Raw genomic sequence first — 13,065 nt, 5'->3', positions numbered from 1 at the left:
AGAAGAAGAAGGAGAAGAAGAAGGAGAAGAAGAAGGAGAAGAAGAAGGAGAAGAAGAAGAAGAAGAAGAAGAAGAAGAGAGAAATAAGAGAGGATGGAAAAAAAACAGGAGGAGAGGGTGAATAAGAGGAGAGGGTGAATAAGGAGGGGGGGAGGAGAAGAATAGGTAGGTGTCAGTTCCAGGAATGTCAGTTCCAGGAAAAGAATAGGTAGGTGTCAGTTCTAATGTCAGTTCCAGGAAATGCCAAGAAGAACGGAAAGAAAATTTCGTTGGCCAAACCAGGGGGCGAAGAAAAAACTACCCAAGTGTCTTGTCTCATCAAAATCGGGGCCCGCGAAGTCGGGCCCAAAATGTAATCAGAAAATTTCCCTCGTTGATGATGATGATGAGAATTTTTGAATAAAAGTTGTTCACCTACAAGACCTACATAAATGAACGAACACTTCTCTCGACAGTTTGAGGCGAAGGCAAACTAAATACAAAATGATCATTGATCATTTTCAAAAAACTTGGAACTTAGAGCCCAGTTCGTTCGAAAGATCGAGTTTAGCTCATGCCACATGCCCACATGGCATATACTATCAGTCAGTCAACTCTTCTATACTAACACTACAAACATGATAATCATAGGCATATAGTTATGGAAATATATCTATCATATATACATCAACTATATATAGATTCAAGGCATAATAGGCACAAACGCTATAATTCCTACCAAATTTCAGCTTTCTAAGTGTTGTGGTTCTCGAGATAGAGCGATCAGTGTGTGAACTATGAAATGTGAATGAGTGAATGCATCTTGTTCTTATAATATAAGATTGTAGAAGAGGTGCGTACGGATGTGTATGTGAATGCATCAGAACAAATAATATAGGAGACGCACTCCTAGTCATAATCAGAAGTGAATTAGGAGGTCCTTGTTCTCGTAGAGGGGGGTCAATCAGAGTACTATCCCAGTTTCTGAAAGAGCCAGTAAAATGGTTTGTATGGACAGCGGCAAGCGGCAAAAGCACTTACTTAGATTTGCAGAGTGAAGATTTAAAATGACATTTTTGATTTGCCAACAACTTAATGGAATGTTTTTCTGTACTTGAAGTTGGCACTTGCACGTATCCGCCTCTTAAGATGGTTTCAAGGATTGGTAATCATTCAGGCATTGAAACAGAAAGCTCCCTTTTGAGTTTAAGCTAATCCTAGAACAACACTTGTCACTGCTTGTGAAAGCTCCTTTTTGCGTTTAACCTAACGCTGGTCACTGTGACAGGTGACAGCTCCTTTTTGCAGCAATTTTAAATTGACGTGACTTCTGAACCAGTACCGTATGATTTTTTTCCTTCTCTGCAAAAGGGACCAATTGCTTCAAATGTTACATTTGTGCTTACGTGTTTTTTTACTTTCTTCATATAAGTACTGATGGTGGTGCCAAATTAAACGAGGTTTTTAGACTGCTGGGGTAAAGGGACTTTTTAGTCTCATTCGAGCAGGATAAACAAGGTATATTCTATTCTATTCTCTGCAAAAGGGACCAATTGCTTCGAATGTTACATTTGTGCTTACGTGTTTTTCACATAAGTACTGATGGTGGTGCCAAATTAAACGAGGTTGATAGGTGGTTTTGTTTCAACAGCTACAATTCACCAGTGTGTAAGAACGTAAAGATCGCGGTTATGCACCATTGGGTTCCCTTACTTGTCATAGGTCGGTAGGTCTTGGTGTTAACAGCGTATAGGTTAGATGGTGCCAAATAAAACGAGGTTGATAGGTGGTTTTGTTTCAACAGCTACAATTCACCAGTGTGTAAGAACGTAAAGATCGCGGTTATGCACCATTGGGTTCCCTTACTTGTCATAGGTCGGTAGGTCTTGGTGTTAACAGCGTATAGGTTAGATGGTGCCAAATTAAACGTGGTTGATAAGTGGTTTTGTTTCAACAGCTACGATTCACCAGTGTGTAAGAACGTAAAGATCGCGGTTATGCACCATTGGGTTCCCTTACTTGTCATAGGTCGGTAGGTCTTGGTGTTAACAGCGTATAGGTTAGATGTTGCCAAATGAGGTCTCCATAGGGATAGGGTGTAGAATAACTGAATTAATAGAATAGAAAAGAGTTATTGAAGGAGTTTTTTGCCCGATTATTGTTCCATACATAATTTCAGAATATTTACTTCTCAAATCATGTGAGAATGTAACCAAACAATCTCAATGAAAATACTGAGAACCATACAATTTTAATGTAAAATTTGTTGAGGAAAAAACTGACAAACCGTTCAAAATCATTGTAAAAATCGCAAAAAAGTGAGAGTTTATACTCATGTTTTACATTTTACTTCTCAAATTCTCATCAATTATTTATAGTTATGGGTTTCTAGACACTTTTCTGTGCCACTCTCAACTGAATCCCAGTTCCCATCTTTGAGAAAATTTCCCACCCGAGGTTCGTCTTTGTCATTGTTCATTTAAGTTTTCAAGTAGCCTGTACTTATAAGTTAAAGTACAACGTATACTTACAAGTCTTATTAAGTATTATGAGTATTTATAAGTAATAACTACTTATAGTAAGTTGTTATAGTTCGTTCTCAGTGATCTCCATTCATTGGAGGGGAAAAACAAAGAGTTTAAAGTTACGTGTAACTTGACAATTTCGCATGTATTGTTACTGAAGAGGTTTGACAAAGGAAATTTTAACTGCTAAGGTTTTATAGTCCCGAAATTGACGAGAGAAGGAAGACAGGATAGGAGAAACCTAGCCGTTCCGAGAACGAACTTTATCCGTTCAGGATAAAATCCGTCCGATTTTGGTGAAATTGGGCAGAAATTTTCATAAAAGAAAATACTTACTTTTTGGGAACGATGCAAATGGCAGATCAAAAGGGAAAATGTTTAGAAAGCGGCAAATATTGATTTTCGGTCAGCTCTGAGATGGTTTACACTACAAAATATTCCCCTTTTTAAAGAAATTTTGAGAACCACTATGGGGGGGACAAAATTTCAAAATACCATTTCAGAGATTTCCGAAAATCAAGATTTCGATGAGCAAATAATATTTACTTTATATAAAGAAAATTCAATATATTTCATACAATATTCCAATTTACAATTTAGGATAAATTTGAAATTCCAAAATACATTTTATGAATAATTTTAACAATATTTTCTATATGAAGAAAAAAATAAAAGTTCAATAAACAATTCTAATGATAAACAATATTGTAATTTAGGATAAATTTGAAAAATACATCTTTGAATAGTTTCAACAATATTTTCTCTCCCCAAAAGTTTTCTTTTGATGAAGGAAAAGAAAAATTAATAAACAATACAATTGGAACCACTATGGGGGGAACAAAATTTCAAAATACCATTTCAGAGATTTCCGAAAATCAAGATTTCGATGAGCAAATAATATTTACTTTTATATAAAGAAAATTCAATATATTTCATACAATATTCCAAATTAGGATATTCCAATTCAGGATAAATATTTAAACAATATTCTAATTCACAATTTAGGATAAATTTGAAATTCCAAAATACATTTTATGAATAGTTTTAACAATATTTTCTCTCCCTAAAAGTTTTCTTTTGAAGAAAGGAAAATTTTTAATAAACAATACAAATTAATAAATAATAATAAACAATATTTTAGGATAAATCTGAAAAATACATCTTATGAGAATAATTTCAACAATATTTTCTCTCCCCAAAAGTTAAATATTTAAACAATATTCTAATTCACAATTTAGGATAAATTTGAAATTCCAAAATACATTTTATGAATAGTTTTAACAATATTTTCCCTGCCTAAAAGTTTTCTTTTGATGAAGGAAAAGAAAAATTAATAAACAATACAAATTAATAAATAATAAACAATATTTTAGGATAAATTTGAAAAATACATCTTATGAGAATAATTTCAACAATATTTTCTCTCCCCAAAAGTTTTCTTTTGAAGAAAGGAAAAGAAAAATTAATAAACAATACAAATTAATAAATAATAATAAACAATATTTTAGGATAAATTTGAAAAATACATTTTATGAGAATAATTTCAACAATATTTTCTCTCCCCAAAAGTTTTCTTTTGAAGAAAGGAAAATTTTTAATAAACAGTACTATCAATCATTATTACTATCATTACCACTGTTTGAAAAATACATCTTATGAGAATAATTTCAACAATATTTTCTCTCCCCAAAAGTTTTCTTTTGAAGAAAGGAAAATTTTTAATAAACAGAACTAACAATCATTATTACTATCATTACCACTGTTTATCAGGATAACAAATGAAGTTTCACGCAAATACATTATTTCAAAATTTAGTTTTATCCTAATACCACAAGTATTTCTAACATTCAATTTATGAATCCGCGAAGTCTCCTCTCTCTCTACTCTCTTTTGGTCAAATATTTATTATATTATAGTAATATTATTTAAAGAAAAATAAAATCTATCAATGAATTCTTTTTATGTTTCCCTCGGTACATAAGGACGCAAATCCTTGATATGATATTTGGTTCTATGTTTATTATCATCTTCAAGAATATAAATCACAGGACTAAGTTTACCAACTATTTCATAAGGTCCCACAAATTTTGATGCAAGTTTAAGGCGTTTTCCCCTCTTCTTATTATGTTTATTATCATCTTCAAGAATATAAATCACAGGACTAAGTTTACCAACTATTTCATAAGGTCCCACAAATTTTGATGCAAGTTTTGCGTTATAGTGCTCTGGAGCAGAAGACAATTTAAAATTCCTTGATATGATATTTGGTTCTATGTTTATTATCATCTTCAAGAATATAAATCACAGGACTAAGTTTACCAACTATTTCATAAGGTCCTACAAATTTTGATGCAAGTTTCGCGTTATAGTGATCTGGAGCAGAAGACAATTTAAAATTTCTTCTCCAGACGAGGTCTCCGATCTTATATTCGACATTGAGTTTTCGATGTTTATTATAATATTTTGCCTGTTTGGCCCCCGCTTCCAGCTGATGCAATCGAACCAAATCATAGATTTCTCGAAGAATTTGTTTCCGTTTGCCGGCTTCGTTGTAATCAACCTCTTCATGGATCATTTCCCTTTGCTCTACATCTCGTTTGAGATGAATCAGCGGCTCGAACTCGGTCCCGTAAACAAGATAGTTTGGACTGAATCCAGTAGTCGAGCTTTCCATACTGTTTATGATATACGAAATGTAGGGTAAATGACTACACCATGACGTTTGCTTTTGATTAACATAGCAGCGGAGAATCTGTTTAATTAAACGATTTGTTCGTTCAACAATATTAGCTTGGGGTGTGTAAACAGATGTCTTGTAATGTTTAATTCCAAATTCCTCACATAAGTCCTTCATAAGTTTGTTGACGTAACTAGAACCATTATCGGTTATCAAACAGTAAGGTTTACCATATCGACAAAGAATATGTTTCTTGAATGCTTCGGCAACAACATTTGCACTAATACTCCGCAATGGTATGATTTTGTTCGTTCAACAATATTAGCTTGGGGTGTGTAAACAGATGTCTTGTAATGTTTAATTCCAAATTCCTCACATAAGTCCTTCATAAGCTTGTTGACGTAACTAGAACCATTATCGGTTATCAAACAGTAAGGTTTACCATATCGGCAAAGAATATGTTTCTTGAATGCTTCGGCAACAACATTTGCACTAATACTCCGCAATGGTATGATCTCGACATATTTTGTAAATTCATCTACGAAGGTAATTATGTAACGATTTTGTTTTGCACTGGTTGGAAGTTGTCCAATTATATCCGAGGCAAAAGCTTTCAATGGAGCAAAATTTTTCTTGTAAACCATTCCTCCTACTGGTTTACCCGAAAGTGGTTTCGCCTTCTGACAGGTTTCACAACTTTTAACCCAATATACACAGTCAAGAAACATGTCCGGCCAATAATAATATTTAGATATTTTACCATAGGTTTTAACAATGCCCAAATGACCAGATCCCTCATCATTATGTAATTCCCCAAATATTTGTGGAATTTCAGAACTAGTTGGGACCAATTTCCATGACCTATAGTCTCCTAATTCACTCAGATCATTATAGTCAAATTTATAATAATACAAACGGTCATTGATAATCTGAAAATCAGTATTCTCCTCCGGTTTCGTTTTTACTTGATTCATCTTCGTATTGTACCATTGGTCATATACTGCGATAGAATCAACATTTCGAATAGACCGTAGATTACTAGAAGCTTGTTCCACTCTACTTAAAGCATCGGGAATACATTGAAGTTTTCCTTTGCGATGAATAAAGGTTATGTTATACCAACTTTTAATTTTTAAAGACCATCTCAGAAGTCGCTGACTTGTAAAGGTTTTATTATCTAGAAGCCATTTGATAGCAATGTGATCAGTGATGACAACAATTTTATAGTTTTCCAAATAGTATTTCATACTTTGAAGACAATGCAAAACAGCTAACAGTTCCTTTTCAGTTGTTGTGTAATTTCTTTCAGCCGAGGTTAATGCTCTACTAGTGTATTCAATAATATGTTCCTTGTAGTTCTTCACCATATTATCGTCGCTGGTTGGAGTTCCATCAATTGGTACTCTCTGAGAAAGAACACCACCAATTGCGTAATCCGATGCGTCGGTTTGTAAATAGAATGTAAGTATTTAAGATGACCAAGGAGTCTTTCCTATGTAACTTTTCACGAGAAATCGATCGGTGTACATGTAAGGGTTCTATTTGCAAGTTTATCTTCATTAATTTAAACATTAAATTATTTTTACACAAAACAAAGAATAATTTGTCAAGATACAACAGTCGCATTTCCAAAATAAATAAATAATTATTATTATTCCACACCATAAAACAATCAAGACCAAACAAAGGAAGTTTTCAAATAGACTGAAAATATAGTTGAGACCAATAGAGAGAGAGTGACGTCGCAATTCCAAAAAGTATACCTAATTGATATATGTAATGATAGTTTATTTTAACTTATTTAATTCCTACCTAATCTATTTAATCTATCTAACCTACCTATATCCTAATAAAATCCCTCCTGAAAATTTCAGATTTCAGCCTTCCCAATTTCCAGGTTTCTTTATTTACCTAACGGCCTATTGGGTGTGGTGAATTTTCATCCTACTAAGGCTGTCCTCTGGTCATTCCCGAGAGAGAAAAAAAAAAAGAAAAAAGAAAAAAAAAAAAATATTTGTAAAAAAAAGTTTATGTCCACCTATTTTCCCCTAACCTACCTAACCTAATTTCCCCTAACTAAAATTTTCCTAAGGAAGAGTAGGGTTGTAATGTGGTGAAACACTACAACAAAGAAAAGAGTAAGGAAAAATTTTTCATCTGACCTCCACAGAACTCCCGAAAGGAAATTCTGCAAAGACCAAATGAAAGAAGGGGAAGAGAAAATTCGTCCAAGAGAGGACATAGGAAAGGAAAGAACTACTGAAAACCTCCCCATGGGCATCAGACGGATAAACTGATGTAGTGGTAGGTGCACTATGGGTACCCGGGTGACCTTTTCCCTAACAAGTTTCGAAATGTTCACTAGGAAAAGGAAAGTTACCTACTCTACCTATTAATAGTAAACTATAACTTCTGTAGTAATTCAGTATACCTACTCGTATGTAGTAACATAATATACCTATGTATTTACACAAATAGAATGTATCAAGTTCCCAGTTTGGTCTTGCTAACAAAGGTTCGGAAGTTAAAACTCGTTTTATTTCTGACAAAGCTTCATCTTGGTCTTTTCCCCATTCCCATTTCTGATTTTTCTTTAGGAGTTTTGTTAGAGGAACTAATTTCTTGCTATATTCGGGAATAAATCTTTTATACCAAGTTAACATACCGATGACACGTCTAAGTTCTCTTACGTTTCTTGGTTTAGGGTAATTTATGATCGGTTTTATCTTTTCAGGATTTGGTCTTAATCCGTCTTTATCGATAACGAATCCAAGATATTTGGTTTCCGAACAACCGAACTCGCTTTTCTTCCAGTTAACTTTCAATCCTGCTTTACTTAGCCGAGAGAAAACTTCCTGAAGTAATTGGTATTGTTCCTCGAACGTCTCTGTTGCAATTAAAATATCATCTATATAACGGTGAACTTTTCCTGACAAGTCCGAAAATATTTTGTCAATCAAAGATTGAAAAGTTCCAGGAGAATTTGCGAGACCGAAACTTAAGACTTTGAACTGGAAACTCCCAATTGATATCATGATGCACGTGTAAAAGACTTTAAGATTGGATTTTTACTCACATTTTACTGAGTGAAAATTATTTAATTTTGATAAAGTTGCAAAAGGGTTTCTTATTTGATTTGAAAGATGACTAGATTTTGATTTTGATCATTTTAATGATCTTTCTGGGCAAGGGCCTCAAGCCCTGCCATTCACGGGTTTTTATTGCCACTTAGCACGCCATGGCTTTTATAAAATCGAGAGTTTTGATCATTTTAATGATCTTTCTGGGCAAGGGCCTCAAGCCCTGCCATTCACGGGTTTTATTGCCACTTAGCACGCCGGAAACTCCCCTTGTTTGGTACTTGAAAACTGGTATATTTCCGACAACTGGGCTTCAAGGAAATTAACCAGAATGCCTTTTCAAGGTCGATTTTTGAGATGTATTTACATTTTCCAAGGCTATTTAAAATTGCGTTCATGTTTGGGATTGGGTACGATAATTTCTCAGTTATTTCATTTAACTTCCTAAAATCTTGAACGACACGATATGATGTATGATTTCCATTTTCGTCAAATTTCTTCACCAAAAACACTGGGTTTGAATATTCGCTCTCGCTAGGCTCAATTACTCCTAATTCAAGCATCTTGTCAACTTCTTCGTGTAATACCTTCTGCATTCGAGGATTTAGAGGGTACGGATTTAATTTAATTGGTTTAGTAGATGTTAGCTTTATTTCGTGTTCCATCAAGGGTGTGGGTTTGAAATCAGGAGGTTCGTTTATTTTTGTCGTATGAACTAAGTTATCGAGACGAGATTTTTCCGTTGGTGTCAAAGGACTTAACCCACAGGTCATTAATCCGGAATCGGTGGGAACTTTGAAATGTCCATCATAAAATTTGTAAACATTATCTGGATTATCATTAAATAAGAAAGCATTATCTTCGGTGCTAATGATCATTCCTGACTGTTTAAGAAAATCAAGACCAAGAATCATTTCCTCAGGAAGAGACGGCAAACATCGAACACCTAATCTTGTTCCAAAAGATTCGACTTGAAGTGGTAATCCGATAACGGTGTTGATTATTTCCACATTTCCATTTCCAACTACTAAGTTTTCCTCTGGAATCTTATAAACCGGTAAGTTCATTACTTTTAGTTCTTCGAGTAACTTCTTATTTATAAAACTAGAAGTAGATCCAGTATCAACCAATGCAAAAGTAGTTCGACCCAAAATGTTCACTTTTACGAACCAACGTAAATCAGTAAGTGGGTTTTTGGAGAAATAAATGGGATATTTCTCATCTTCTTTGTTGGATTCCTTTCGATCTGCTTTAGTTTCTATTTCTTTTGGAATATTATTCGGATGAATAGTAATATTCTCTTCATTTATTTTACCTACTTCTTCTGTCTTGTTATCGAAATTCTTTATCTTTTCTTCTAAAAGTTTCCCAAGTCCTACATATCTCCTAATTAAAGTTTTCTGTCTTTGTTTCTGTCGTTGGTTACCCTTTTCAATTTCTAACCCTTCTAGTGTTAATAAATTTTGTGTTATGTTTTCTTCTAATTGTAGGTATTCCTTGTCCCCTTTATCTTTTCCTTTAAAATTGTTTACCCGATTTCTTAGTGATACTAATTCTTTACCAAGTTTTTCAAATTCAGTGGTTAATTTAGAATCTTTCTTGTCTACACCAATTGGTTTTGGGATTTTATGAACTTGAACTTCTACTTTGATTTCATTTGGTTTACAATCCTTTGGCTTGTTTCCGGTGAGGTTTTTAACCTTTTTAGCGGAAGTAGCCTCACACTTCTCCCGCTTACCTAGTTTTTTCTTTGTCGAGAGAAATTTGGAGATTGTTCAACGTTTTGTTGATTATAGGTTTTGGGATTTTATGAACTTGAACTTCTACTTTGATTTCATTTGGTTTACAATCCTTTGGCTTGTTTCCGGTGAGGTTTTTAACCTTCTTAGCGGAAGTAGCCTCACACTTCTCCCGCTTACCTAGTTTTTTCTTTGTCGAGAGAAATTTTGAGATTGTTCAGGTTCAACGTTTTGTTGATTATAAAACCGCAAATTTTGAGTTTGATTCCTGTTTTGATTGTCCCTATTGAAATTTTTCAATCCCTGATTTCCATAATTATTATAAACATTCCAATTTTGGTTTTGTCCCTGGAATTCTCTTCGGTCGTTCCCTTGGAAGTTATTTCTATGCTGATTATTATAATTGAAATTTTCCCGTCTGTAATTTCCTGAAAATCCATGTTTATTCCCATTTGAATTATTAAAGTATGATTGTCTATTGTATGAATTTTGATTGTTCCCATACTGAAGATTTCTCTTATTTGAATTATGATCATAGTTCCTATTATCATAGTGTTTATTTTCATAATTTCTCCTATTGATAATTTCCTGAAAATCCATGTTTATTCCCATTTGAATTATTAAAGTATGATTGTCTATTGTATGAATTTTGATTGTTCCCATACTGAAAATTTCTCTTATTTGAATTATGATCATAGTTCCTATTATCATAGTGTTTATTTTCATAATTTCTCCTACTGTAGTTCTTGTTTAAATTTCTATCCTGGTAATTAAAAGCTGGATTACTACTCTGATGATTATATCTGGGAGAATTGTCATGCACTCTTGTAAATCGAGGCTCCGTGCTGTGGTTGGCTGGCTCGTGTATAGACTCCATGCTTTTCAGGGCGTATTCTAATTCATCATAAGTCAAGATACACTTGAATTGGAGACCTTCTTGATATCTGGGTAACGTATTTTTAATGATTAGCCTCAATTGTTGTTCCAGACTCATGGGTTCAACTAGTCTTCCCAGCATTATTCTCATTGTCGCAATATAGCTTATGACGCTTTCAGTCGGTCCTTGTCTTCTTGTTAATATTTGTTCTAAAAGTAGCAAGTCAAAGTTCCTGTTTTCATAAGCACGTCGAAGTTCTCGAACCAAATGGTTCCACGATTGAAATTCTGTTCGCTTGCTCATATACCATAACTTCGCTTCACCGACGAACAGGTCACCGCAACAATTTAAATATTTGTTCTAAAAGTAGCAAGTCAAAGTTCCTGTTTTCATAAGCACGTCGAAGTTCTCGAACCAAATGGTTCCACGATTGAAATTCAGTTCGCTTGCTCATATACCATAACTTTGCTTCACCGACGAACAGGTCACCGCAACAATTTAGTATGTCATCCCAAGTTAGACCTCTAGCATTACGTTTAAGATCAATCTCGTCCAGGAAATCTTCAATAGCCATATTTGTTCCCGAAAACTCAAGGTTCCATTGATAGATTTTTGGATCCTTTCTTAATCGACGTTCTCGGTACATTATACTATCTGAAGCAACGCTTTGCCTTTCTTCTGCGATTTCTTCCTCAAACGATTGTTCGCGAGGTCCTAGACTTCTGACCGGATAACTTCTACGTTGCTCGGGAGGTTCCAGACTTCTATCGGGATCGGTGGTACGTGTGTTGACATTTAATCTAATTTCCCTGTTTTGTGTTTTACCTTGATACTTGGGTTTTACTTGGATATCTTCAGTGTGTTCATCGCTACTGTGTTCCTCAGAATAACTCGGTTGTAATTGTTCTAAGCAGATTTTTACTTTGTTTAGTGTCTCAGTTTTTATTCTATTTGTTTCGTCATCATCATTTGGCCACGTACTTATTCTACGTACATAGTGATTAAGTCTCGCTTTAATTTTCCGTTTTTCCAAGTTTTCGCTGGCGTTTTCCCCTCTTCTTATCAATTCGTCAACTATTCCCACTAATTCCAAGTCTTCTCCGCTAAACATCACCCTTGTGTCGTCCACTCTTATTTTGCCCTCTTTGACCTTTTTTATAAGACCGCGAAGATATTGTCTCTTTTGTGTTAGGTTTCTGGGAATTTCCTTTCCGTTTCTAATTGCAATTTCAAAATCCAATTCGTCCCCTAAGAGGTAACCCACGTCTCCCGTATCAAGATGAAAATCTACCGTTTCACGTTCAGTACGAGCCATGTTACTTTCACAGTCAACAGATGTTGACGCCATCAAATTAATAGTCTTTTCAGTATGAGAAGGAAGTCTCCTCTCTCTCTACTCTCTTTTGGTCAAATATTTATTATATTATAGTAATATTATTTAAAGAAAAATAAAATCTATCAATGACAGTCAACAGATGTTGACGCCATCAAATTAATAGTCTTTTCAGTATGAGAAAAAAAAAATCTTTATATGCCTATCTAAATTCAATTATTCTCTCAATAATTATTATATAATTGCAACAACTGTATCCCAACAAATTTATTATTTTATATGAAAACCCGCGAATGATCAAAGCCGAAGCAATTACCCAGTTTTCAAAATCAAGAATAAACATTTTCCCCTAATTTGCAAGTCAACTGTATCCCAACAAATTTATTATTTTATATGAAAACCCGCGAATGATCAAAGCTGAAGCAATTACCCAGTTTTCAAAATCAAGAAGAAACATTTTCCCCTAATTTGCAAGTTTATCTTCATTAATTTGAACATTAAATTATTTTTACACAAAACAAAGAATAATTTGTCAAGATACAACAGTCGCATTTGCAAAATAAATAAATAATTATTATTATTCCACATCATAAAAACAATCAAGACCAAACAAAGGAAGTTTTCAAGTAGACTGAAAATATAGTTGAGACCAATAGAGAGAGAGTGACGTCGCAATTCCAAAAAGTATACCTAATTGATATATGTAATGATATTTTATTTTAACTTATTTAATTCCTACCTAATCTATTTAATCTATCTAACCTACCTATATCCTAATAAAATCCCTCCTGAAAATTTCAGATTTCAGCCTTCCCAATTTCCAGGTTTCTTTATTTACCTAACGGCCTATTGGGT

The 13,065-nt window shown here is 33.9% G+C and overlaps 1 protein-coding gene across 1 annotated transcript; it reads right to left on the bottom strand.

Moving 5' to 3' along the window:
- Window positions 1-9,190: 9,190 nt before the first annotated feature.
- LOC103512937 lies at window positions 9,191-12,564 on the bottom strand. The gene is made up of 5 exons (XM_026826266.1): window positions 12,394-12,564; window positions 11,380-12,254; window positions 10,601-11,228; window positions 10,245-10,440; window positions 9,191-10,057 (listed from the first exon to the last, which is right to left on the bottom strand). The coding sequence occupies exons 2-5, from the start codon at window positions 12,223-12,225 to the stop codon at window positions 10,000-10,002; spliced, it is 1,728 nt and encodes a 575-aa protein (XP_026682067.1). The 5' UTR covers window positions 12,226-12,254; window positions 12,394-12,564; the 3' UTR covers window positions 9,191-9,999.
- Between the last annotated feature and the right edge of the window lie 501 nt (window positions 12,565-13,065).

The sequence above is a fragment of the Diaphorina citri genome, unplaced genomic scaffold (assembly GCF_000475195.1).
Source record: "Diaphorina citri unplaced genomic scaffold, Diaci psyllid genome assembly version 1.1 scaffold901, whole genome shotgun sequence".
In the NCBI taxonomy this organism is placed as follows: Eukaryota; Metazoa; Arthropoda; class Insecta; order Hemiptera; family Psyllidae; genus Diaphorina; species Diaphorina citri.
This window is presented reverse-complemented; position numbering and strand designations above follow the sequence as displayed.